Source organism: Homarus americanus, unplaced genomic scaffold (assembly GCF_018991925.1).
Source record: "Homarus americanus isolate GMGI-L3 unplaced genomic scaffold, GMGI_Hamer_2.0 scaffold50564, whole genome shotgun sequence".
In the NCBI taxonomy this organism is placed as follows: Eukaryota; Metazoa; Arthropoda; class Malacostraca; order Decapoda; family Nephropidae; genus Homarus; species Homarus americanus.
The window spans coordinates 974,459-998,419 of NW_024715014.1; the positions used below are offsets into that span (position 1 = coordinate 974,459).

Consider the following 23,961-nt stretch of genomic DNA (forward strand, 5'->3'; position numbering starts at 1 on the left):
CAAAAACCCCGATTTCTCAGGTTCTCCCCCATTATTGTTGGGGGGGGGGCAAAAACTAGCAATTTCCTCCAAAAATGAAGGTCAGATTCATTTAAAACACACTGGAAAAACATATTGGTCAATCCCTAGGGACTCATGTCCTTAAGTAAAAATTAACCTCTGTTTCTTCCCAGTTTACCCATGAATAATAATGGCAATGTCGTTGTTACACATTGCATCGACAATGATGCCATCTTGCAAATGACAAGCGCAATGAATACCAACTTCCTATTGATAAATCCCCCCCCCTTTGCAAAGAAGTTTTTTTTACTGTATATCTGTTATTTGCCTACATGACCCTAAACTGTACTGGTATGGAGCCGTTTATTCAGCATCCCAGTATCTAGAATGCTAGAAAATAACTGTACCCTGTATGTTCTGGGACGAATTATTTAAAATGAGCACCAAGTAATTCCCGGACCATGCGGTGAAATTTCCAAGTGTTCCACACCTGTGAGCTATATGTTGTACAGTATTATGGTTGTTTTTCAACTCGTAATTTCAGGGAGATACTCAGTTACACGCACACACAATCCTACATGCAGAAAGTGAAGAAAAATTATATAAGATGTGATTATCACATGGTATAAAAATTTAAGTATATCCGGGTTTCCGCCGTGAAGCTGTGTGGTGAATGTGTGGAGGTCAGAGAAGAGAGTCCACAGCGCAGGGCACCATAACTAGGGAAAACAGTGAGGCAGTGTCCCCAGCTTGGCTGGTTGCTTTGCCGAGCGTTGAGGTGGCCAGCATCCCTGAGACTGTAACACAGTGTGTACTCTACTTTGTATAACCTTTGCTGTTTTTATGATTTCATTTCGGTATTACTATCCAGTATTTATATGCTTTTGTTATTGCTGTTTTTATGCCTACAATTTTAATGTTACACTGTACAGGACAGTTAAATCCACTTTTAGGGTTGAAACTAGTGATGTGATCAGAGGTTTCACTGTCACTTACAGAGGGGTTGGGATGAGAAAAGTTTAAGAACCATTGATGTGAAGGTTAGGTTAGGTTAACATTAGGGAGCCAGTCTTGACATCATCCCATTCCTCAACATACTGTCCCTCCACAAAAATTCTATTTAGTTGAACTTGTCATTATTCACCAGCTTCACTTCTTGCACATCATGTTTATACAACTCTATCTTCTCACTTATTTCCACCCAAATACAGTTTACAACTTTGTAAATGTAGGTCCTTCACCAACCTCTTAATGTACAACTAAATTATGTATTTCCAAGTGTAGGTTAAGGACAGCACTGTATAGGTCACTTGTCATTTATAATGGCCTTCAGAGCCACAGTACAGTATCAGGTGCACCTTCCAGCAACACAAAAAATGTACAGTATACCTGTATAAGTTGTCAGTTGTTCAAGTTGAGAAAGGTGAAATAATTTCTGCATTTTCTGATGCATGACATTATTCAATTAGGAATCTCATAAATGTTTAAGAGTTAAACCCATCACTACAGGGATGCCACTTTTAATATTTTATTTAGCTAATGCCAGACAATTTTATTCAGCAGGGTGGTTAAGAAAATATGATCTCAGTACAGGTGTATTCATGAAAGATACTGTACTGTACTGTACCAGGTACAGTTTTGTTTTGTTGGTATCTTGTTCCTGCCACCACATTAGAGTATTTCTTTTCTTGCAGGAGCAAATCCAGTTTGAGATGAAGTAGTCGTAGAGATGGCTGACTCAGATGATAGCACGTCTGGAGCGGGAAGCAGCAGTCAGTCTGATGACAGTGAACCCGGCACCAGCCTGGGCTCACGCAGGAGAGCCGGGCTGAAGAGGAAGTTGGTGCCTTATGACTCGGAGGACGACGACGACCATCCCAATATCAGGCCTGAAACAGACGATGAATCAGATGGTGAAGACCCTATACGTGTCACACATACTAGTTCCCTGTTAGCGCAAAGTATGAGGATATAGAAATAGTGCATGAAACTATTAAACTGTTTTCATAATTTTTTTTACGTCATGTTTAGCCAAGCTTTGATCTCACTCCAGGTAGCTTCATGCTGTAATGTGCGGTGACGGCTTTCTCTCTCTTACTAAATGATCTGTTCCTCCCAGCGAGCCAAGCTACATGCTTACCTCTCCAAGTCCTTTACTTCCTTCAGTTATGCTGGGTCACCTGATGGTTAGCCCCCCCAGCTTACTTTACTTATTGATAAAAACACCCTAATGCTACCTGGGGAAGGGGATAGGTTAGTTTAGTGTTAGGTTGGTTAAGTTAGGTTAGTGATAGTTAGGTTAAGTTAATGTTAGGATGGTTAGGTTAGGTTGTGGTGGTTAGTGTTAATGTGAAATACACATCGGTAGTCTTCAGGTGATCATTCTCATTTTGATATTCGAGAACTAACAGACGTCGTGTCAGCGTTATCCTAGAGCCAGTGTGTCATCTGCATCGCTTTACAATATACTACCTGTAGTATACTAAACATTGTAAATCACTCTATTAGTTGAGCTTTTGTCACCTGGATGGCCTTGAGGACTTGATAACTGCCGCTTTATCTACGGTACAGTACAATAATAGGGTTTTTCATTGCTTTTTTTTTTGCTCGGGTATTAAGCCGGGTTAATTATTGCTTTGTTTTTTGTTTTTACCTCCAGGATGCTAAAAAATCAAGACGGAAATGACGTGAGTGAAGGGGAACTTGTTGTGAGATGTGTTATTCTTATACAGTCAACCCTCGCTTTACGCGGTCCCACTTTACGCGTTTCCACGTTTACGCGGTACCCTGCCGAAACCGGAATGCTCACTTTCCGCGGTGTGTGTACCCTTTTACGCGGAGAGCGGCGCGAGCAGGGTGCGCACAAGGTCGCCCAGTCATCAAAACATTACCGAGTTCTTCACCCGCCACCCACCACAGCCGGCCCAAGTCAGTGATAGTGATAATGATAGTGAGGATATGGACTTATATGGACTTTGAGGGGTTTGACAAAGAGGCCCTGCAAGCCTCTGTGGTGGATAGTGATACAATTGATACAAGTGATACAGGTGAGGGCCAATAATCTGCCCTCTGCCTCGGAACCAACCCCCCATCCCCGTGTGCCCAGCCATCTTTTCTACTAATGTAAGTGTTAAAAAACCTAATATTATTGATATTTCTCTTAATTATTAATTGTGTGTGCATACCATCATAAAATTAAGAAGTTATTTTTACTACAACGTAGGTATTGTGTCTGAAAAAGTGGAGTTTGGGGGTCGGCCCGGTCTCTATTTCAATTAATCCCATATGTTATGTTGTTCACTTTACGCGTTTCTCACTTTACGCGGGCCGCCGTGGGTTGAGCGTAAAGTGAGGGTTCACTGTACACAAAAGATTTTTACTACTGTGGTGTAGTGTGTTTATGGTGGAGGATACAGTAGAAGCTATATACTGTACTGTAAAGATTTATGTGCCTGTAGTGTTTAGAGAGTTCACAGACGATGATGGTGATAATGAAGATGATAATGATGATGATGGTGACAATGATGGTTAGGGTAATGATAATGATAGTGATGTCTTCGTGTCAGAAAAAATTCTATCAAACTAGTAAAGAAAATTGAACCCCAAAGTTAATGACCTCGGGGGTGAAACTCATATCCGTAGAAACGATAAAATACAACCTCAGCACCCAATCCATGGCAGCTGTGTGGACAGGACAGATTTGCAAGACGTGTCGATTATTTGTAACTATTTCCCAAACAAACTCTTCACCTAACCGCTAATACAGTATAAAAAAATCTTTACCCTAATCAGTGAATATATTTGTATTATACAGTCTCTCCTCGACTTACGACTGGGTTCCGGACCGACGACCAGGTCATAAGGCGATTTGGTCGTAAGTCGAAAATGTGAAAATAATACATAGAAATTCTAAAATGAAATACGGTACAGTTAAAGTAATCACTAATGAAAAATTAATAAAGTGTTACTGTGCACTTACCTTTAATGTAGTCAGCTGAATGCACACGGGGCCTCAATAATTTTTTTATTAAACATGAAGACTACATTAATTGGATGAAGCAGAGGAGGAGACAGGGCTGGGTGGGTCATCAAGTTCACTTTCTTCAGACAGGCTAACATACTTGCTTGTTGAAGGTATTGTCTCATCTTTAGGGAGAGAAGAGGCAGCAGTGGTGGGGCATGAGGAGACAGCAGTGGGGGACTTCTTAAAATATATGTCCAATTTAGACTGTACAGTTTGCATTTTCTTTTCATTTTAAATCTCCTTGTAGTAAGCAAGTGCATCTTGGATCTGTCTGTCAACTTTTGCAAAATGCTCAACATTTTTTTCCATTTCTTCAAACATTTGCATCCCCTTATTAATAGTAGCAAATGCCTCTGCCTTGTCCTTCAAAATTGTTGATATCGTCGAGTGAGAGACGCCAAGGTCACGTGAAATGGTTGCTACCATTTTTCCATTTTTATATTGCATTATTATTTTCATTTTCATATCAAAAGTAATTGACTGTCTCCTTTTCTTATCAGCACCACGAGAACTCTCACTTTTACAGCCCACGCTGTCGTACGGGACGGAAACGTTTCGGTACTAGAAAATACGTAATTCAAAAAATATTTTATACCACTACGGCGGTCGTATGTCCGGGTTGTCGTAAGTTGAGGAGTACCTGTACTTTATTATCTAGAGTTGCTGTAAGTTGAGTAAGTACATAGGTAGCGAAACCTCTATTTAACGGACTATATGGAGAGGAAAATACGTTATATCGAAGGTCCGTTAGACTTAAAACCTCCATCGAACTGTATGGAGATCGAAGTCCGTTACATAGAGAGTCCGTTAGATGTGATACCCCCATCTAATGGATTATACAGAGAGAAGTCCATTACATGGAGGTTTAACTGTAAGTAATTAAGTACATCAGTAATTAATACAGTGAGTAAAAAGTAAGAAATATAGGGACTCTAGAATTCACAGTCTCTTCCAAATAAAAACCCAAGGCCTATCCACCTGAACACTGAATATCAACAAAAACAAAAACATGAATCTTAAAAACTTACACTACTGAGTTTAGTTTTGAATCTGCTTCTATATAACTCAATAATGCCCCCCATCCCACCCCCCACTGTTGGATTTTAATTTGCTGTTGTTTTATGTCGTTCGATGTTATTTCTCTGTGTTGTGAGGGGGTTAGTTGTTCGTCAAGCATGTCATGTGTCTGCCTCTGCTATCTTTTGTTGTTAATTTGGTTCAGTGTTTCGTTATGTTAGTCTTGATTATCTCTCTGTGGATTTTGTCGTGTGATGTAAACCTTGAGAAATGAAACATACTCGTAGTGTAATGTGAACCTTGAGCTATGATTGCTAGATATATAGAAAAGTCAAATCATCATACAAGTTTACATTTGGTTCAGCATGTATAAAAACAGTTCATGTGTACTGTACACACAATGCAAGTAGTGTACAGTGATATCCTCGTTGGCTGGAATAATTGATGCAAAGCTCCGACGGGAATGAGAGATTTCCGGGTATTGAGACAAATTTATCATCCCCGGAATTTTTCCAGGTACTGGTGGTAAGTTTTTCGTGATTCTAAACTGTGCATCTCGCACGGACAGAAACACCACTACACTTACGTTAAAAACCCCATAATTTGAAAGAATAGCTACACTAACCCTTGCGAATTATGAGATTTTACGAAATGAGGTACACTTTCCATATGGAAAAGAAAACTACTTTTCTGTAATCTCCTCCACTCAAAATTTAAAATTTTCTAAGTACAGTACAGTACCAACCAGATTAGGTGCTTGGTTTACAGCTATCAGACATAATGGTTCAAGCACTGAGCAATGATGTAAAAACAAGTAGGAAAAAAGCCTGTGCGGTCGACCACACAGTAGATGTATACTCTACGACTGATCAACTTGAACTGACGGTGAATGACACTCGTAACGGGTATTTTTATTTATTTTTTTTTACGGGGATTAGCGCACTCGGGCACAGGTCACTGACCCACATCAAGTCCTGGGGGGTAATAATAATAATAATAATAAAGAACCATAAAGAAGTGCAAAAATGAACAAAAGAGCAAGAGTGAGAAACAATTACTGTATGTACAGTATGTTGTGTTGTCAATGGTAAGAGAAACAATTGAGACCCTGCAACTGTGTGTAAATGAGGCAGAAAGTCAGATCAGCAACCTGGGACTTGGTCACAATATTTGTGATGCCATATGGCAGCAGGGTCTACCATTAGCCAACACATTATGCTTCCAATATCTTCCCAGGCAGCAGTACCTCCCTGTTTGATAGCTGCCTACTACCTAGTGCTTGTTTACACTGAGTTAGGCGGTTCTATCCCATGGCAACATGTGCGCCATAAATATTTGTAAATGTCTCTCATAATCCAACATTTTACCAAATACAGTACTGTACATGGTATTATGAAAATTGTAATACTGTATAGCTATACTTTGTAACAGCAAAATATTACGAATTTGAGGGCTACAAATTATGGGTGTTTTACTGTTTTGTAAATAAACCACTGTACAGTACAGTACTCACAAGCAGATGCTGTCACCTTGAGCTTGTGATGCAGGCAGACCAAATGATGATATGAAGCTGCAGGATGGCTTGCCTTTGTCCTGTACCATCTGCTGTAGCAGGTGTTGCTAACTGTCACTCCCCTCTCCCTCTATGAAGGAGGGATTATACACACAATGTATACTATACACACTAAATAATACTATACATACAGCTCTACACACTAGCCTACAGTTGGCATACACTGTCCACTCTGCTGTGTACAGTACTTTCACACTTACTGAATGTATAGTACTGTACAGTATACGTAACTGTAATTACTTTTTATGCCTTAACACTGCTTTAATACTGTATTCCTGGCTGACTGTGACCTCGTACATTACGGTACAGTACAACACAAATTGTATGCAAAAACAGCAGGGAGTGAGGGAACAACCTTGAACACTGGCAACAGAATATATACTAAGTGTATAAGCCTACGGCCTAAGTCACCAAGCAGCTAGCCCACCCATGCGCTTGGCTCAAGGGGATGCATCAGAGCATGATGCAATCTCTCAGAACTCCTGTAAAAAAAATTTCCCATGCCCGGGATGGAGAAATTTTTGCAGAGTTTTCCCGGAATTTCCCATTAGGCTCAAAAGTCATAACGGCTTTAGGAGAGTTCCAGAGAATGAAGATTTCGGCTAATGGGGATATTACTGTATGCAGTTCAGCATGTACTGTATATACTGTAGACAACACAGGTATACATTGTACAGAGACCATGCAGGTTTACAATTCACAATGTACCTAGACAATGCAGGTATACAAACATTGGTAAATAGTAGAGCAATTTGACCAAAAATAGCCAACATAGCCATCAGATGCTTATTTCCACTAAGATTTAGACTTGAAAAGGGAATTCTCAATTATTTACTCTGTAGAATCTCTTCCCTGTTACTTTACCATGATTTCACTTCATAAATGCTTGCTTCAGTGTGAACTTTACACAGGAGACAATACCCCAAATGACTACTGTACTATAATGTTTGTTAATTTTCCTCAGAGGATGAAGCTGGATCCAGCGACTCGGACAGCAGCAATGGAGCTCCAGGGGCGGAGACTTGTGCCATCTGCCTGGGAAGGATGAGGGGAGAAGTGGGCTCACCGGACTCTTGCGAGCACGTCTTCTGCTTCATCTGTATCTTGGAGTGGGCTAAGGTGAGAGGTGCTTCTAAGTTGGTGAAGATTAGGCCCCCCTTCATGTTAGTTCACCTTTGATTAATTAAACACCCCTATGTTACCTGAGGGTTAACATTAGGGTGTTTAATCATCAGGTGAGATACTGTTAAGCTGGGAGAAGGGGGTGGTTCATCTTTATGTGATTGTCAAGATGTAATTAATCATACCTGTACAAGTCAGTCAGTCAGTCTCTCTCTCTCATCAGTAAAAGCAAGAAACTAAATAAGAACTGTTCTCATTACCACTTCCTAATATTTCAGACAAATGCAACTTGTCCTCAAGACCGAAAAACCTTCAAGGTCGTGCACGTGCGGGAGGTCTTTGGCGGCCCTATTGAACGGGAGGTCCCCATCGAGAAGCAGAAGGCTGAAGTGATAACATTTCCAGAAGAGGAAGATAACCCGACATACTGTGAGGTAAGAATTGTAAATTGGCAGGTAAATTTTTATTTTTTATCACACGGCTTCCATATTTTTGGATTTTTTCTCTCTGTCTCCCACTCTTTACAGATTGTCTTTCAGTACATTGTAAATTTCTATAATATATTCACTTGAAACTTGTACCTGAGGCCTGGGGTCAGTTTGCAGCAAGGCAGCTGATTGGCTGGCAGACAGACATGGGAAAAGTCACAACAGTTCTTCAGTATTTAATCTATCACACAGGTATCCCTTGATATACGAATGGGTTAGGTTCCTAATAAACCATTCATTAAGTGAATTTTTGTATCGCAAATAACAGAGCAAATGGGAAAATAGGGTTCAGTGTTACAATGACAAAAATAACCCAATTTCAAGCCCCCAATACATGAAATCCATTCACAAACAAGAAAAACCTACCTAACTTATGATAAATAGTTTACAATTGCTCTAATTTACTACCTAACACATTAAAAGCATAAATAAAATACTGTCTAGATGAAATTATGCAGCTAAAACTATTAAGGAAAACCTAAATCAAAGTTTAACACAGCCATCAGCGACGCCATTTGCATAGACGCTGGCTGCTTCATACGTGGCCGTCCTCGGTCATCGCTATAGCAACCAGCCAGGCTGCCTCTGTTGACCCTTAGCAATGTTCCCCCTCTCGCTCTCACACACAAAGATTTATTTATTTATTTATTTATTTTTTATTTTTTTTATTTATTTTTTTTTTTTTTGTGGGATAGCCCACCTGGGCACAGGTCACTGACCCACATCAGGGCCTGGGAGGCAAAAATGTAATACAGTGGTCCCTCGGTTAACGAGCACAATCCGTTCTAGAAGGTTGCTCGTTAACCGAAAAACTCGTTAACCGAAACCATTGTTTCAATGGGTTTTTGGGTAATTGGTTCCAGCTCACCGAAAATTGCCTAAATTCAACAAAAAAGGTAGAAAAGTACACTTACTTTAAGGTGTGTATGTAGAAGGCTCCTGGATGATGATGATGGGAATTAGAATGGGGGTGGAGAAGGGAGAAGAGAAGGCATTGGGGTGGAAGAGAAGTCACCCCATGGTGCCATTTCACCCATAAAATTTTAGTTCTCTTGGTGCAATTCAAGATTATTTTCTTTAAATCAACACTGCACTGCATTATATATTGTCAATATGTAAAATAAATTTCAAAATGACCAATAATTTGCTTGCAAAAGCAGAAAAAAGGCATTTAGTTGAAGAGAGTCTCAAGCAAGATGTTACCTCCACTGAAAAGATAGAGACTGACGCCTGTATGGTGTGTTGAGAGGCTGGATGGCACGCATAAAACTAGTTTCATTACCTTCAATTATATTCAATAATTGTTAAAATGAATAAAAAAATTTAATGTTAAACTTTTAAAATTATTGAATAGTATAAACTTCTTGATATTTGCTGAAATGGTAAGGAATTTAAGCCCTAGAACCGATTACTGTATTGGCAGACTAATACTACAGCTGGTGGACCGCCAAATGCAAGCGAAATCATGTTCAGGTTGGCTCGTAAGAAACTCGTTAATCGAGGGATTGCTCGTTAACTGAAGTTAAGAATCTTATGGAAGGTAACTCGTTAACCGAAATCTCGTTAACCGAGGCGCTCGTTAACCGAGGGACCACTGTAATAATAATAATAATAATAATTCAGATAAGTAAAATTTATAATAAAAATAATAAAATAATATTGATAACAATAATAATAATAACAGCATCACTGCAATTATAATAATAACAATAATAATAAAGAACCATAAAGAAATACAAAAATTTAAAAAAAGATCAAGAGTGAGAAACAATATACAGTATGTATGTTGTGTTGACAATGGTAACAGAAACAATTGAAACCCTGAATTGTGTGTAAATGAGGCAGAAAGTCAGATCAGCAACCTGAGACTTGGTCACAATTTTTGTGATGCCATATGGCAACAGGGTCTACCATTAGACAACACATAATGCTTCCAATATCTTCCCAGGCAGTAGTACCTTCATTATGTTTTTGATCATATGATTGTTATTTCTTTTACTTTTTCTTGCACACTATGTATTTGTGATTGTGTGCATGTAACTGGATGAAAAATTATGAAAAAAGTTATGTTTACATACCCAAAATTATCAGTTGATAAATAACCATAACATAAATCCTACCTCAGCCTGGTAGGGAAAGCATTAGGGGGGATGTGACCACCCCAGCTGACTCCCTAGCAAGGGATGCTTTCATAACATGAAAAAGGTGTTAATCTAGGAAATTCATGTAAGCAAAAAATTTTTCTTAAATGTTCATATGGCGAGGGATACCTGTAATTATATTTTGATATTTTAAGGGATGATAACTTTTCCTTGTTGATCTCTGATAATTTCTGCTCTTGGGGGATCAAAAGTTGGAGGAGGTTCATCTTCACATCATTAATCTTCTGTTTGGTTGAGCAAGACACAATTATTCTTTCTCAGGTGTGTAATGAGTGTGACAGGGAGGAGCGCCTTCTGCTTTGTGACGGATGTGACCTCGGCTACCACCTGGAGTGCCTTGACCCCCCTCTGACACAAGTGCCCGTCGAGGAGTGGTTTTGTCCCTGCTGCAGCCACGCCAGACTCCACACCAAGGTGAGTTGCAGCATCCATACCGGGCAACTACAGATGGTCTTCCCAATTTTAACTCCTTCACAAGATGGCTAATGGCAAGATTTTATTCAGCACTAAGGGGATCATGTACACAAGGGGTTAGGTGTATCTGCAGGCAAACATGAGAGGCAGTATTCAGGGATGTGATTTCTTGGGTGATTTTTTTTCCATTGTTTTAGGCGACCCACATGAATAGCGTAGATCTGTTGAGATTTTTTTTTTTGCGGGGGGGGTGTATGATTATGATGAGAGAAATGTTTGACAATAAATAACAATAATTGACCCTCTAGGGTGGCTGGGTCTGCTGCGCAAGGACGATGGGCCAGTTTACTGAGTATAGTCAGAGTGGCCGCACTCTACATGTTCATGCATCACATCAAAAACGTACTCTATTTCTCATTGGCCAAGTATGGCTTGTTTTGCTCTCCATTCTCGTTTCTTTAATATTTCATTGACCAAAGATCAATGACATTATACAATGCTATTATTAGAAGCATTATAATATGCCCCTCCACCCTATCCATTTAATCCACCCTTCCCCACTGCCACTGGCGGGGAAGGGGCTAAGCATATTTCATAGTTGTATAGGCAACTCAGTAGGGTATGTGTGTCCCCCAGGAGGTCAGGGCTGTAGGGCATGTGTGTCCCCCAGGAGGTCAGGGCTGTAGGGCATGTGTGTCCCCCAGGAGGTCAGGGCTGTAGGGCATGTGTGTCCCCCAGGAGGTCAGGGCTGTAGGGCATGTGTGTGTCCCCAGGAAGGGGGGACTATGATGTGTAGGATCATAAAACTCTCCAGCAGTAGGTACAGAAGCATGTTAAAGCAGAAGAGATTGCAGCAGGAAGAAAATAAGAAGAGGTTTTTGTTAATAAAAGGAGTTAGAATGAAAGAAAACGGAGTGAGGAAATGGCTAAAAAATCAAGGCAGAGCAGAGAGGCGTTCCAGCAATAAAAAGAGAAGCTTTAACTCTCCCTGAAAAAACTAACTGATGCAATTAAAATTAAAAAAAAATTAAATGAGTAATATTTTATGGGATTGAAAACGAAATATTTTGTTTGTATATATCATGGCTCAAGCTTATATTTCTTATTTTAGTACTACATATGCTATTGAAACCCCAGTTGCTGGTACATTAGAGATAAATCCCTTTGGTACGTATTAAATTGTGAATTCTCACGCAATACAGTGCAAAAAAACCTTTCCTTTTAGTTTATCTTCTTTCAATAATGGTGCACAATTAAAAATATTAAACAAATTCAAGTTTAGTAACAACTAAAATTTGTAAAGGAATCATTAAGACTATATGCATGGAAAATATTGTTGCAGTAAACATACAGTACATGTTTGATTTTGGGTACTGTGTATTTTAACTATTTGGCGATCATGAAATGAGTAACTGTGAGAATTTAAGTTAAATATGGTAAAAAAAAACTTCCCGGGTCGGTGTTTCCTCGGATCCCCCAAGCTCTTTTTTATTTATTTATTTTTTATTCTAGACCCAATCACCTCCCTCAATATTAGCACTAGGAGCTCGTATATTGGGTGGGGGGGGGGGTGTTATTGTGTGACAGTAGAGGTTGGGAAGGATCTGGTTTGGGGGAAGAGAAAGAGTTTAAACATTCAAGTCTTCATTACAGAGAATGTAACAGGGATATTTGTGCCCCATTTCTGCTAGCTAGGGACTTGAGACTTGTGTTCAAGGCAGCTGTAATGTCTGTGTACTGTAGTGGAAGACTTGTCTTGAGTGTGAGCCATAGAATGGTAGGATAAACTTTGGAGTGGCATCATTGGCACTGGTGTGTATGTTATGTTGTTGTTGGAAGAAATGGTGAGTTTGTCTTTGATGTGGAGTAAGAAGAGTGTAGGGAGCAAGAACTTTGTCCTGGGTGCTCCAGTATTGAGAATGGGTATGAGAGTGTGAACTGCCCAGAACAGCATAGAGGTGACAGTTGGAGAGACAGACTAATAGATGGAATATACAGGATGCTTTTGCTATATTTGACTGCCCACTGCACTGGAAATGTTGGAACTCTAATAAAGAGATAGAAAAAGGGGAAATATAGTTTACTGAATTATAGTAATAAATTAGAATATAGTGGGAAAGAAACTTTACTGAGTTAAAGCAATAAGTTTATGAGTTAAAGCTGTGAGTTTACTGAATTAAAGCTGTGAGTTTAATGAGTTAAAGCTGTAAGTTTACTGAGTTAAAGCCGTGAGTTTGAGTAAGTCTTTACATGTGTTTCTACAGGGTACCAGTAGACAAGCAGAATCTACAGCTGATGCTAGAACTTCCTCCAAGAGCGGTCTCTCACGTCCACACCAGTCGTCCCAACGGTCCCGACAGCCTCGCCGCATCCCACGAACTAGAGCCAACGAACGGATCCGTATACGTATTGAGAAACAGCGCAAAATATCCAGAAAATTTAATCGCAAAAGAAGAAGGAAAAACAAAAAGGAAAAGGTAAACTTAATCGTCTTTTTTATTTTATATACAGGTGCTCCTCTACTTACGAACGAGTTACGTTCCTGAGGCTTGTTTGCAAGTCCAACTTTACTCTTGTAGATACCAAACATATTGTAAAAAATGAAAAGATTATGGATATTTAGTACAGCTATGCCCTTTAATACAGCCTTAAAACCTGGCTCACTCTTCTCCTCTTAGGTAATGTTTGTTCTATCTGGAATTTTCTTCAAAATAATCCAGTCTCATCCACATTAAACACCTGTTCTGGCAGGTAACCCCCTTCAGTGATGATGTTTGTATCTCTGAAAGTTTCTAAGTTGAACGTTCTAAAGTAGAGGACACTCACAAGAACTATATGCATGCATGCATGCATATATATATATATATATATATATATATATATATATATATATATATATATATATATATATATATATATATATATATATATATATATGCAGTAAATCACTGTAGTTGCGCGTGATCAAGTATATGCTGATAACCACAAGGAAAGAAAACACGAAGTTCCCAAAGCTTTAGGTGTAATTCACATCTTCACGGGTGAGTACAGACTAAGGAGAAGTACAAAACAAGGTGTATATATACAGAGGAGGGTGAGATCAGGTCCACAATGGTTAGGTATTAGGTAATGACCCTACTAATCTTTAAATAGCACATAGCGATTCATTAGTCAGGTCAGGGGTAAGGTGACCTTCTCACCTGGTTACAAATCTTCTTAATTACAAAACTGTCCAGTTTGTACATGCCATTACTCAAATTCATGTTGAATGCTTTGGTATGTTTAATGAGAATAGATTCTATGATGTTCTTACTGTCAATTGAATTACAAGGTAATATTGAGGAGGCTTTATCCCAGTCAATGCAATGCTTGTTATCCCTCAAATGAACAAACAGAGCATTGGATTCCTAGCCTGTCCTAACACTATATTTATGTTGTTTAAGCCTACTTACAAGATCTTTACCTGTTTGGCCTAAGTAAAACATATTACATTCCTTGCAAGGAACTTTATAAATGCAACCAATTGTGTTGTTGGGGGAGTTCTTGATTAACATTTGTTTAACAGTGCATGAGGTTTTTAAATGCCACATTGACGTTCCAGGTTTTTAGTTGTAAAGGAATTTGAGAGAAATTTTTTGTGAAATGGTAATACTAAGAGATTCTTATGGTCATGGGTGGGCTTGGGATCAGTTCTATAAAAAGATTTCTTAGTAATGTTCAGGCATTTGTCTATGAAAGATCTAGGGTATTTAAGGTTTGGGCCAATAATATAGATATATTTATATTCCTCATCAATGAATTCCGGGCTGCAAATTCTCAAAGCACGTAAAAACATTGTTGAAAATACTGACAGTTTAACTCTATTATGGTGGGCAGAATAATAATGAATGTATGAACACACATTAGTAGGTTTTCTATAAATACTGAGCTTAAAGGTTTTACCTATTCTGTGGATCAGACAGTCTAGGAAAGGCAATTTACAGTCATGCTCTAATTCCACAGTGAATTTGATCGAGGGGGCTAAGTTATTAAGTTGTGGCAGGAACGCTTTTAGGTCCTCATTACTAGGCGAGAGACATAATACATCATCTACATATCTAAACCAGCAGTCTGGTTTAGATATGTAGATGATGTATATATATATATATATATATATATATATATATATATATATATATATATATATATATATATATATATATATTACAAACAGGACCACTTAACTGTGTGTGTATCTATCTACACGAGCCATCCTAACCTAACCTCTCACTTAACCTAACCATAGGTTAGGTTGTCGGTTTGTAAGTTATTTCGCAAAATTACCAATATGCATGCCGGGAATTTTGCAAAGTAACCGATTTCGCCCCAAAATATCGTAACATATATACCTCACTCGTCGGGAATCGGACCCTGGATCTCTGCGTGTGAACAGGGATCGCTACCACCACGCTCCCACACCACGCCACACTTGATCAGCGTGCTTGTTAAGCTCCGTGAATCTCCATTGAGGATTGCCCGTCCCAACTGTGTGGTCGGAGTAGCATTTTACCGAATCCAGCTAGGAAACATGAGGCTACATATATATCTTTATGTGGCATATAACAAAGCCTAGGATTGTTTTTGCTGTCCTTGTGACATTGTGATAGCGATCCCTGTTCACATGCAGAGGTCCAGGGTTTGATTCCTGTCTAGTGAGGTATTGTTTGTATATGGAAATCCACGTGCTATATGGACCGATGATATATATAGTTAGTATGTTATATAACATACAATATTATTATGCTGTACTGTACAGTCGGTGTATATCTGTGCTTGTGTTTGTCTGTATCTTTCGTACATAGCAGTAGCTATATATTGTTGGGATTTGAAGGGCTAGCAAAAATATACCACATCATGGGTTTAATAACATAATAGAGAAGTGTAATACACATCATGAAGGACCTATTAAATATGGTGGTGGGTGATACCTGTACTAGTGGGTGGGGTGGTGGATGATGACAGTGGGTGTTGCAAGTGGATGATGGTGGTGGGTGATACTGGAATGACAGTATGAAAGAATGAATGAATGAGGATATATGAAGGAAAAAATACACAATGATAAGAAAATAAAGATGGATCGATGGTCATCATTACTGGCAATTTCATGTTCCTTACATTCCAATTTTGCACACATGGGGGGTGAGGTGGAGGGAATTCTTATCCCCTACTATTTAAAGGTTAAATGACATATCTACCAATGACCTGAATTCTTTTCACTTGATTTTGTTTACATTACAATACTGTATATGTATGTGGTGATTGGTGTTATATTGAATTTTTTTCAGCCAATCTTTTGTTCAACAGGTTGCCTCAGGTGAGCTTGAGGACAAGAGACCGGCCATCAAACATTTAGGGAAATTCTCATACTTTGTTCAAGGTGACAACGACATCGACGCTGAACACACGTGAGTTTTTGTTATTATTTTGTTAAAGATTCTGAATAGATTTAGCAGTTGATATTATTTGAAGTGTCTTAAGGTTTTATTTTAGAAATACTGTACAGTACATGAATATATAGAATGTAAATGTAATAGATATTAGTGATAAATTATAATCAAACTCACTGTAAAGCCTGCATATTACAAATCATTTGTGGAAAAATTTATATCACAATCAAAAAGAAAAACAAGTCTATTTCTTAGTGTTTGATCTGTCGTTTTTTGGCCAGAAGAACATTTCAACCGGAAAGTGAAAAGTAATTTGTTTAAATGGTAAAGTCAGTATATACTTCTCACTAAATGAATAGAAACATATTTTAAAACTCTCAATCATGGCATAAATGGCACTATAAATTTTAAAAATTATTAGAAAAAAATTGATGGGCAAATAGTTAACACTTATCACTCACATTTGACAATTTTAATCTAGATTCTTAATGAGAAAGTTCAGGAGCTCCATTGTATGTACTTTGAACAAAATCTAAAACACAAGATAATAAGTCAGACCTCAACTCTCAGCAAGGCTCATGTGTTTTGACCTGACTGAAAGATATAAAAAGTTTCATTCTCTTGTGTATGGAATGCCCGTGGAGGTCAGCACAAGACTTGGGGGTTTATGACATTACCGAAAGAGTCACAATCTGTTTTGCGGAAAGAATGAAATGCAATACTCTACACTGCATCACATCTTCTTAATCTCACCTGTGTTAGGGCAAACTATATCCTCTGGTATTCCATGTCTGTGTGATGCAGTGTTTACCAGTTGTATTTAACCAACAAGTTTACTGAGACAACCCTGTAGGCTTTGGTGTACAGTACTGAATATATTCACTGGTCACTCTTCACTGGCTCAATTATACAGTGGGTTTTCAGGTATCAAACCTTTACTTCAGTAATGTATTTGGGCTGTGTGTTGCTTTAGAAGGTTGTGGGAAGGTTCAGGGAAGTGTACATACAGGACCTCTCACTGTACACTTTACAGATAGATTTCTTACTTGGTCTGGCCAGACTTAGAAAATTTTTATTTTGCCTACCTCAAAAATTCTGGCTTAATATAAAGAAAAAGCATCATATTTGTCTAGTATTATGTGTCCAGCCCCTCAAGGCTCTGTTTACGATCATCTTCCAGATTACAGTATGTATTTATTTCTTTTTGTTATATTTTTCTTCCATTTTATCCCCAGGGTAGATGATTTTGCTGACCAGCTACTTGCAGGATGTTCTGGCCAACATAGTGATCAAAACCAGGAAAACCGTAAAGCAAATGCTGCCAAACTGCTTCGACATGCAGCATTCAAACCACAGGCCACATATTCAGGAAAAACCCCCAATGCCATTATTGACCGCCTTAACACACACAGAGAGGAGCGGGAAGATGATGTCTTAAGCGGCATCTTGGAGAATCAGAGCATCACGCTTTCCTCTTCCAAGAAACTAACTTTAACCAATGACAGAAAGTTAACCAAGCAGGATGGAGTGAAGGAGGACTTAAACATTGTACTTGATGAAGGGAATGCCATAATGTCTGAACCTCTTCCCTCACGTAAACCTTCGTCTCAGAAGACCAGTGAAACAAGTGAGAGCTCAAGTAAAGAAGAAACAGGAAGTTGTAGTTCGGCCAGCAGTAGGAGCCAACACCGTCCAAATTTGTCTGACTCACAGAGGGACTCTCCCTCTAACTCTGGGCCAAGATCCAGATCACCTCATGACACAGATAAAGCTTCGTCCCGGAGCACGGGCCGGCCTCAATCTGAAGATGAGTGGAGATCTCCGTCCAGAATGTTGTACCGTGACAAAAACCCTCCCCAAGATAGCCATCAGTCGCCCCTGGAGGATAAACGGAGATCTCCGCCCAGAATGTCTTTTCAGCGACAGTTTGTACCCCAGCACAACAGGAGGGAAAAAAAACGTAGTGGCTCTCCCAACAGGAAGAGCTCCAGGGATTACAGTTATGACCGATGGTCAGACAGGCGTGACCAGTCCAAACATCAAAGAAGAAATTCTCCTCACAGAAGACCCGGGTCCTGGAGAGACACTGGGGACGACGCTCCGGGGTCCTATAGGTACTCAGACGAAGAGTGTGCCACTAGTGAGCCCAGTAGTCATGGGGGACGTTCAGGAAATAGAGGATATTTTGGTAGGCCCAATTTGGAGTCTGGTTATTCTCGAGAGCCATCGGGTAAGAGAAACGTTTCTCCTGGTACGAGATATGACAGACATTCTCACAGAGAACGTTCACCATTTAGAAAAAATAGAATGCATGAGAGGGAAGGACATATACAACACTGGAACCAGCAACCATCCAGAGGCAGAGGATCTTACAGTAGAAGAGACAGAGAGGAATTTTCACACAGGTCATATAAATCAAACCGGCCAAGGTCAAGATCCAGGTCGCGGTCTCGTTCAAGGGAGCGTTTCAGTCACCGCGGATCGTCCAACGAGAGGGAGCGAAAACCACGTTCTCAGTGGGGCTATTCTTATTATAATGCAGAGAATGATAATGAAGGTGTAAAGAACGACACCACCAGCCACAGCTTACATAGTGTACATCATCCTGGTAATGCTTCCTCCATCAACACTCTGCTTCCTGATGTCCAACATGACCTAGTAGATAGGTCAAAAAATATCTCAGATACAGAACCTGTCAGTATAAAGGAAACAGATTGTGTTGAACCCCACAGTAGCAGTGCCCAGACAACCCAGGACCCCGCAGCGTTCCAGACCAACTTCTTCTCCACTTTGAGCAATCTTTTTACAGTAAGGAAGGATGCCCTAGATTCCTCAGTACCTCGCAAAGATCAAGATTCCTCAGTACCTAGCAAATACCAAGACTCCTCAATACCTAGCAATGATCAAGATTCCTCAGTACCTAGCAAAGATAAAGATTCCTCAGTACCTAGCAAATGCCAAGACTCCTCAATCCCTAGCAAAGAGAACATGAACCCTTCCTCTGATCAATGTGACTTGAGTAATGCTGACAAGGGAAGTAACTGGAGCCAAGACAACTGGAACAGCATCCATTGTGAGGACAAGAAGGGCCCTGCAGACGTTGGCAACTTTAAAGTTAAACATATAAAAACAAGAATGTGTAAAGTTCTCGCCTCTCTGTTTGGGAATGATGAGGAAAACAGTTCTGATGAGGAAGAACTCAGACAGGACACTGAAAAGCCAGAAGAAGAAAAAGTAGATAATGATGATGATGGCCATATTGTGGAAGAAGAGAAAGACAAAAAGTCAAGACCCAAGAACAGAAACAGAAATTCAAAAAACCGTTCACATACACAACATGACGACACCACTTTTACAGTTGACAATAAAATGCCTGAAGTAACGCCTCCTTTTCCCGTGTTCAGTGTTAAAACCAAGGGGTCACACTCTCATGGTGACGCTAAACGGAAAGAAAAGAAATCTAGGGAGAGTAATTTATCTGAGTCCGTTTCCTCGTCACACGGCAAAACCAAAACAAAGAGTCATGCATTGTTCTCGGATGTGTTTGAGAGCATAGCTGACGTGGCAAGTACGGAGCCCACAGATTCTGACTTGAGGGATATTGAGATGACACAAGAAACAGAGTTGATTGATTATGACCATAAACACGACTGGAACGAATCAGCAAAGACTTTTGCTAAGTTCATGAAGGAGTATGGTGACATTGGAAAATTGGCTCAGAAGCATAAACAGATTCAGGAAGAGAAACGTATGCAGAAGACGCCCGAATATGACATTATTAACAAAGAGACGAAAGATGGCAATGCAGAAAATGAAAAAAATACTCTCGACAGCTTTGTGCAGAAAAACCATGAAGGAGAGAGGAAAGATACAGGTAAGTTTAACATCTCATTATTGCTGATTGAGGAAAATAGCTTAACCTTTATGTGTAACTTATGATATTGTGGTTTTGTGTGTTTATGGTCATGTCAAGTACTTGAAAAATTGGATCACCTGTTGATTAAATCCCCTAATGTCAACCTTTCCTGATGTCAAGCTAATCTCATCTAATGTATACCTTTTTTCTTTTCACCCTAAAACAACTTGAACTGATAAGAGGATTTTTTTGGGGGGAGCGGGAGACAGGGGGCAGTAAGTTACATCTTATGAATAGGTTTTGTCTGTCCAGTAGTAAATGTAGGCTCCTTTTGTCTGGGTTCCCTTCTCTGCTGAATACACTTGTCTGGCGTCGGTCAAATCGGATATCAGTAGTGGCCACATTCCTGTACTGAAGGGTTAAGTAATTCCTGATGTGTTTTAAAGAATATTGAAAATGATTCTTTCTCCCATCAACAGACTATGTGGTGGCCGGTGTCAAGCCTAGTGCCTCCTCCAAGAAGAAATCAAAGAGAGATGACAGCAGGAAAGATGATACCAAGAAAAATGACATCAGGAAAGATGACACCAGGAAAGATGACACCAAGAAAAATGACACCAGGAAAGATGACACCAGGAAAGATGACACCAAGAAAAATGACATCAGGAAAGATGGCACCAGGAAAGATGACACCAGCAAAGATGACACCAGGAGAAATGATACCAAGAAAAATGACACCAAGAAAGATGGCACCAGGAAAGATGACACCAGCAAAGATGACGCCAGGAGAGATGATACCAAGAAAAATGACACCAAGAAAGATGGCACCAGGAAAGATGACACCAGCAAAGATGACACCAGGAAAGATGGCACCAAGAAAAATGACACTAAGAGAGATGGCACCAAGAAAGATGGTACCAAAAAAGATGACACCAGGAAAGATGAAACCAGGAAAGATGGCACTAAGAAAAATGACATCAAGAGAGATGGTACCAGGAAAAACGACACCAATAGGGTTGACACCAATGGAGATGACACCAGGAGAAATGACACTAAGGGAGATGACACCAAAGGAAAGGACTCTAGGAGAGATGGCACGAAGAAAGTCGACACTAAGGAAGACGATACCAAGGGAGACGACACCAAAAAAGATGACACCAGGAGAAATAACACCAAGAGAGATGACAACAGGAAAGATGACACCAATGGGGATGATACCAAGGCAAATGACACAAAGGGAGATGACACCAGGAAAGATGACACGAGCATGCGTAACAAGGTAACATAATTCCGCATTCGTCATTCTATTCACCCACATAATGTAACTCTCTTAACATTGAAAAAAAAAACACAAAATAATCTGTCTCACTCGATTAGTCTGTCTGTACTGTATATAACTCGCTGTGAATGTCCAGGAAAGGAATGTTACTGAATGTGTTTCCTTTTTTAATTACCACAGCAGAAGGCATCCCTGGAGGCGAAGGTGGTGGAGGAGGTGAAGAAGTGGCTGGACCCGTACTACCGTGACAAGTCGGTGACGAAGGAGGAATACAAGCAGATTGTGGCCAAGTGTGTTAAAAAGGTTTGTTATGCCAGCCTGTGTTTTACTCTCTCTCATTTTACTCTCTCTTCCCTTCCATTCCTTCATCTTCCCTCCCTCCTCTCCATCTCCCCTCCCTCCTCTCCATCTCCCCTCCCTCCTCTCCATCTCCCCTCCCTCCTCTCCATCTCCCCTTCTCCTCTCCCTTTCCCCTTCCACCTCAGAACAAAAACAGGTATCTACAGCATTTTTTTTTTTAGTACATTTTTGGATGTCATGAAGATTAGGAACCCAAGCTTTTTTATCTGCTGATTATTAAATTCCATCCCTAAAGCTAAATCGCGAAGGAGTTGGCTTAAGGGAGGTCAGGTTGTTTTAGGCCGGGTCAGGTTTTGTTTGGAATAAATTTAGTTATATTAGGTTAGGACAAGTTTCTTTATGATAAATTGAGTTATTTTATATTAGGATAAGTTAGGTTTGATTAGCTTAGGTTAAGATGTATTAGGGTAGTGTCAGTAGTGCGCAATGTACAGTAAGTCCTCGCTTAACGTCAGGGTTACGTTCCTGAAAACGCGACGTTATACAAAACAACATTAAGCGGATCAATTTTTCCCATAAGAAATAGATAAAATACGGGAGTTACGTTCCACAGCCACCCTTTGACCCATGAAATACATTACATATACAGAAAATCATTGCCATTTCTATTGAAAATAGTGCAAACATATACAACTACTAAGTTTGTATTGGTACTCACCGATGGGCGGAGGTGGTAGAGCGAGTGTGTGGTGGGTAGTGAAGCGGAGGAGGTGGATGGCGGAGGAGGGTGGTGAGTCACTGAGACTGAGGCTGCCTCCTCCTCCTCCTGCTCTGACTGGGGTTCCTCCGCCGCTGTTTGCTCCTCCTCCGTTGATGTTTGTTCCTCCTCCGTTGATGTTTGTTCCTCCTCCGTTGTTGTTTGCTCCTCCTCGGCTGCTGTGTGCTCCTCCTCGGCTGCTGTGTGCTTCTCCTCGGCTGCCGGCTGTTGTGAAGAAGCTCCTTCTGCCGTCCTGTAATGATAAAATGAATCCAGTGTTGACTGCTTGGTGCTACTCTTCTTCTCCTTATAGATCCCAGTGTAACAACCAAGACTGTCATCAATGCTGCAGTGAACCTTTGAGCTACATTATCTGTTTGGGTCGTCATTTATAAGGATTTGCATTCCTTGCTGGATCATGTTGAATGCTTCTGCCATCCTCTTGGTAGTTAGCATTCGTTGAGGTTCTTCTTCATCGTCGTCGTCTTCAACGGGACTGTGTTCTGTTAACAGTTGCAGATCTTTGTTGGTGAGCTCTTCTGTATGGGATGCCAGGACATCCTCAATATCCTCTAATTCCAGCTCATCAAAGCCTGCCTGTCTAGCCAAGCTGAGGATGTTCCTATTCACAGCTGGGACTAACTCCGTGAATCCCATAAAACTGTTGATGCACTCTGACCACAATTTACCCCACACACACACCATTCAGGCAACTTTCTCAAACCTCTTCCCATGCCTTGCCAATGTTTTCAATTGCATGAAGAATGTTGAAGTCACGCCAAGATTCTCGGCTTGTAAGTTTATTTTCTCCGTCTGTAGCCTTGAGCAGCTGGGCCATGGTACGGTGTAAATAATACGCCTTGAATGCGGCGATGATGCTTTGGTCCATAGGCTGCATCAGTGCTGCCATGTTGGGAGGCAGGAATACAACTTTTACACTGTCATGCAAGTCGTCGAGATTGGGAGGATGAGCTGGAGCATTCTCAACTATCAGAAGAATTTTGAAGTCAAGGTTCTCCTTGGCACAGTATTCCTTCATTGCAGGGGCGGCGTAAACGTTCAGCCACTGGCTAAATATGGCACTGGTTATCCATGCCTTCTAATTTGCCTTGTAGATCGCAGGAAGGTGATCCTTAGAGTAACCTATCAGGGCCCGTAGATTGGCAGCGTGAGAAATCAGCTTAGGCTTCAGCTTGAAGTCACCAGCAGCATTCGCGCCAAGCAGCAGCATCAAGTGTTCTTTTGCCGCTTTAAAACCAAGCGCTCTTTTCTCCTCCTTGGAGATATAGGTCCACTCAGGCATCCTTTTCCAAGCGAGACCAGTCTCATCCACATTGAAGACTTGCTTCGATGAGTAGCCTCCTTTCTGGATAATCTGCTTGAATTCAGGTGGGAATGTCTCGGCAGCAACCGTATCTGAACTAGCAGCTTCACCAGTCATCTTGATGTTGCGGAAGTTATACCTGCGCGTAAATCATTGAAACCAGTCTCGGCTGGCCGTAAAGGTCTCTTCCTTCGATCCTTCACCTTTGGTTTCCTTTAT

General features: G+C 40.3%; 1 protein-coding gene across 4 annotated transcripts in view; it reads left to right on the forward strand.

Annotated features, from left to right (window-relative positions):
* LOC121880040 overlaps window positions 1–23,961 on the forward strand; it is a 29,249-nt gene that overhangs the window by 1,114 nt on the left and 4,174 nt on the right. For 2 of the 4 annotated variants that reach the window (XM_042387046.1, XM_042387054.1), the window contains exons 2-10: window positions 1,695–1,961; window positions 7,579–7,733; window positions 8,015–8,170; window positions 10,648–10,800; window positions 13,065–13,277; window positions 16,144–16,244; window positions 17,462–20,100; window positions 20,562–21,361; window positions 21,542–21,664. In XM_042387046.1, coding sequence (XP_042242980.1) covers window positions 1,730–1,961; window positions 7,579–7,733; window positions 8,015–8,170; window positions 10,648–10,800; window positions 13,065–13,277; window positions 16,144–16,244; window positions 17,462–20,100; window positions 20,562–21,361; window positions 21,542–21,664 — 4,572 coding nt within the window. In that variant the 5' untranslated portion in view covers window positions 1,695–1,729. Of the gene's footprint in view, window positions 1–166; window positions 808–1,694; window positions 1,962–7,578; window positions 7,734–8,014; window positions 8,171–10,647; window positions 10,801–13,064; window positions 13,278–16,143; window positions 16,245–17,461; window positions 20,101–20,561; window positions 21,362–21,541; window positions 21,665–23,961 lie in introns of those variants that run through there. The other 2 variants (XM_042387037.1, XM_042387062.1) reach the window with 2 other exon arrangements.